Source organism: Zea mays, chromosome 1 (genome assembly GCF_902167145.1).
Source record: "Zea mays cultivar B73 chromosome 1, Zm-B73-REFERENCE-NAM-5.0, whole genome shotgun sequence".
NCBI lineage: Eukaryota > Viridiplantae > Streptophyta > Magnoliopsida > Poales > Poaceae > Zea > Zea mays.
Genome location: NC_050096.1, coordinates 14648765 through 14652955, shown reverse-complemented (window position 1 = coordinate 14652955; position 4191 = coordinate 14648765). Strand labels below are relative to the sequence as shown.

At 40.7% G+C, this 4191-nt stretch overlaps 1 protein-coding gene across 2 annotated transcripts; it reads right to left on the bottom strand.

Annotated features, from left to right (window-relative positions):
- Positions 1-1108: 1108 nt before the first annotated feature.
- On the bottom strand, positions 1109-3966 carry LOC100282289 (uncharacterized). Of its 2 annotated transcripts, XM_008678011.3 has the most exons (4): positions 3602-3966; positions 2579-2652; positions 2428-2453; positions 1129-1434 (listed from the first exon to the last, which is right to left on the bottom strand). In XM_008678011.3, exons 1-3 carry the CDS (start codon positions 3938-3940, stop codon positions 2441-2443), a joined length of 426 nt encoding a protein of 141 aa, XP_008676233.3. In that variant the 5' UTR covers positions 3941-3966; the 3' UTR covers positions 1129-1434; positions 2428-2440. The 2 variants fall into 2 exon arrangements, with proteins under 2 accessions (NP_001148673.1, XP_008676233.3); NM_001155201.2 differs by lacking the exon at positions 2428-2453 and having other exon boundaries at positions 1109-1434; positions 3602-3890.
- Positions 3967-4191: the final 225 nt, after the last annotated feature.

Sequence of the window (4191 nt, the reverse complement as noted above, 5' to 3'; positions counted from 1 at the left end):
TTATCTCTTTTTATGTGTTTCCCCGTTTCGTCGTTTTTCGGTTCTACTTTGCTTTTGTCTCCCTTTTCTTTTCTTTAAGGGTTGAGCTCTGAGGTTTTTATATGGGATTTCATCTCTAGCCTACCCAACATGCTTGAGACAAAAAGACTTTGTTGTTGTTGTAGTACTCCTTAAATTTGCTGCAATCAACCCACAGTTCTTCACGTGTATATGGTCTGATCTTTCTCTACTCTGCGCAACAAACTCCCGCGAGCTTTGCGTCCGCTTCGCGTGCCAAATCCCCAATTTAAATAAGATCACCTAAATGGTATATATATATACACACACCGAGGGAAGGGAGAAACATGAAGTTCAAGTGGATCCCCCTTTTCCCACGGTTTTCATGTGAAATCAAGTACAAAGGAAAGTTTTATATTTCCTGCAAGTAATTCTTACTTACCAAAGGGTACTACAATAACTTGTTCATAAGAATTCAAATCCTACATTTTTTCTTTGTTTTTCCTACAATCTAAAGGGACCTTAGTTTCTTACGATCGTAACACAAAAACGGTTGCTACTGCATCAATAGTACTACGTCAATAGTTCCTTGTATCAGAACATGTCCGCTCCTGCAACAAGCACATATAACTTTGATGCTGATACTTCGAATTCAAACCAGTACTACACTACTACGTCAATAGTTCCTTATATCAGAACGTGTACGTTCTTGCCACGAGTAGACAGAACTTTGAAGCCTCTTCATTGGATATTTAAGGGCATGTCTGGTTCCTTTAGTCCAGAGACTAAAGTTTAATTAGAGTGTTTAGTCCCTACCCTTACCCTGGTTGTAGAGACTAAAATATTCAGAGCACATTAAATAGATCATAAGACCAAAATAACCTTAGCATTCTCCTGTAATTAGTGCAACTAAAATAAATAAGGGACAAAAAGTAAAATTAACATGATTTAGTCCCTTTTAGTCACCTCTTTAAGGACTAAAGACTAAAACAGATTAGTCCCTGTTTTAGTCCAACCATTTAGCAATTTATTCCGAGTCTCTGTTTAGCAATAGATAACAAAAACGAGAATAGATCTTCAGGCTGCATATAATCGGACTGCATAGAAGACATAAAAAAAACTGTTGGAGGGTATAAAAATATAAAAAATAAGTTTTACTCAAATGATATCAGAAAATTAGAAAGGCTCTTGATGATAGTCTTACACTTCGAATTCAAACTAGAGTAAGTGTGTATTGATTCAATGCTTGGAAGGAGAACAAGGTGAATACCAAGAGCGATCTGACAATTTATTTCATTGGTATTACGATGTCCAGATTTCAGACGTAGCATAGTGAGCAAAGTAGGAAAACAAAACATTTATGAGTTCGACTCGCTTGGGTTTCCTCTTTCTCCACTGCAGCAATAGAAGTGGGGTAGCTTCACTCGGCCGCAGCACCTGCAAGCCACAAAAGGAGTATCCAGGGATAATATCATAACAGGGATGGGCAACAAGGGTACCATTCTTTTAACAAGCACGGGAGCTGTGTATTATTATATTAAAACAAAGAGGTTTACAACCCTTAAAAACACCACCCGCACTGACACCATTGCAAAAGTATTTTTCTGAATATTTGTAACACGTGGACCATGAAATTGTACTTGTTAGGAACATTCAGAAGATGGAGGTATTTTTTCTGTGACAAACTTCTAGAGTTTTTGCTCTAATTATTCTATAATGACATAAAAAAAACCACATGAAACATCAATAAAATATGAAGATATTCAAAGCAGGAAACTGAAATGTGATAATCACATTTCATACCATGTCCAGCAATATATCATATCTTCAGTAATGCACATGGCAAATGTCTCCATTAGTCACCACTACTGTCTGGCTAAACCTAATCTGCTGCTATTAGTCACAGGACATCCTGAAGGGCGAGGATATTGTTAAAATCACAGTAATCCTCCCCTGCAGCACAGTTTAAAGGCCATTTAAAAAGCAAAGATCTTGCTAAACAGTATAGTAGCACAGTTTTTTCTCATCTCATCAGCCCAACAACCGAGTTAAACAAAATCAGAACTACTCTTGTATAGGAAAAAAATGATAATATCTGGCATACCAAGATGAGGACATATCTGGTGCACATAGAAGACTGGTGCACATGGTGCACATATTAAATCATCACCACTCATTTTAGATCTAACGTCTCTAGTTGATTATTCAATTTACAAATAACACCTTCCACCACTACACATCACCACGTTGGAGGGTGTCCTTAGTAAAATATACCAAACAACTATAGACGTTAGATCTAAAATGAGTGGTGATGATTTAATATGTGCACCATGTGTACCAATGTTCCATGTGCACCAGATATGTTGTCTACCAAGATTACCAAGATCAAACTTAAATAGAAGTATTAGCAAACATAGCTTTTAGATGTACCTGCAACGAACAATCACCGGCACAGGCTTCAACCGTGTTAAACAAAATCAGAATTACTCTTGTATAGAAAAAAATGATAATATTTGACATACCAAGATTACCAAGACCACACTTAAATAGAAGTATTAATAAACATAGCTTTTAGATATACCTGCAACGAACAATCACCGGCACAGGCTTCAAAGCTTTGGGTCCATTCCTCAAACCTTTCTTGTACTTGGAGACCTGAAATAGTATGAGAGAGTAAGGGTATCTACCGGCATCATTGCCTCGAAAAGGCACCGAGTATAAACCAAATAACTAGTTTCTAAAAACTGGGATCTACAATCAAAACATATAAAATAAAACCAATCCAATGATGCCGATTTTACTGAAGAAAATAGAGCAGGCCAGTTGGATTCTCATGTTGTGATAGAATAGTATGCAGTACAAGCAAATGGGTTTTCGACAAAATCGGCCTACTAGAATAATACAAATACCAAAATATGCAATATGATCACAACTTGTGCCACAAATCATCATACTTTCTGAATGCATGTCCAGTGTTATTTATTTGACTATATCTATTACCCTGGTTTATCACACTGGATATACCAGCTTATTGCTCAAATCATCAATCACAACGCATAACGAACAGTTGGTTGCTCGAATCATCAATCACAACGCATGACAAACAGTTGGTCAGGTAAGTTATGGAGAAGTATCAAAACTATATGTGTTTGCAAAGAACCTCGAACTAACCAGCCCCTAAAATTATCCCACTTAAGATACAGGATGCAATGGTCCCGTTGTATTAGCCTAACGCAGAACCCTACCAACGCTCCTGCCAGGCTAGAGGCTACCAAGCAATCTACACTTTGCAGCCGGTAGAGTGAACAATACACTGAACCCTAAACCCTACCAACGCTCCTGCCAGGCTAGAGGCTACCAAGCAATCTACACTTTGCAGCCGGTAGAGTGAACAATACACTGATACACCTATCGCAAGGACACACTTTTCTGCTCACAGGTAATTCAGCGAACACCTAGAGCGCACCACGCTACGTCATGTCACCAACCAGCTAGCCGTGAGCCCACGAGCACCAAGACCAGACCACACCTATCTAGGACTAGGAAGGAACCTATGTAACAGGAAGAACCACAAACAATCTAAAGGGTGAGAACCAAAACGCACCTTCTTCTTAGGGACGGCCATGAGCTCCATGGCTGGCCCGGCGGCGGCGCCGAGGCCGGGGACCACGAGCGACTGCGCCTCGGTGAGAGGGCCGGAAGGAGGAGGCGGTATGAGGGGAAGTCCGGAAGGCAGGCGGGGCAGCGATACCGCCGCCGCACGTCGGAGCCAACCCGCCGCCGCCATGGATCCCCTTCGTGGTTCCGGGTTAGGAGCTCTGGGAGTGGCGTGGGAATGTTGTTGATCTGGCCGTAGAGTTTTTATCGGGCGGGTTGGATTAGATGGAGCGGGCAGGAATCTGAAGGCCGGAAGGACAACAAATACGTAAACGCCTACTATCATTTACACTAGAACTAGAAAGATACACCCTCCACAACACATAGGAGTGTTTAGGACTAGGAATGAAAACGGGACGAATACAGCCTGATACAGAGTTATCATGTATCATATTCTAACGTATTTCTCTCGAATACGGGACCGGATACGGGTAGTTAAGATTCGGGACGGATATAGGACGAGGCCGAGTAATAATCCGGACGGGTAAGAAACGGATAACAGATACTACTCGAGTAGGTATCGGATAATTGTCGGGT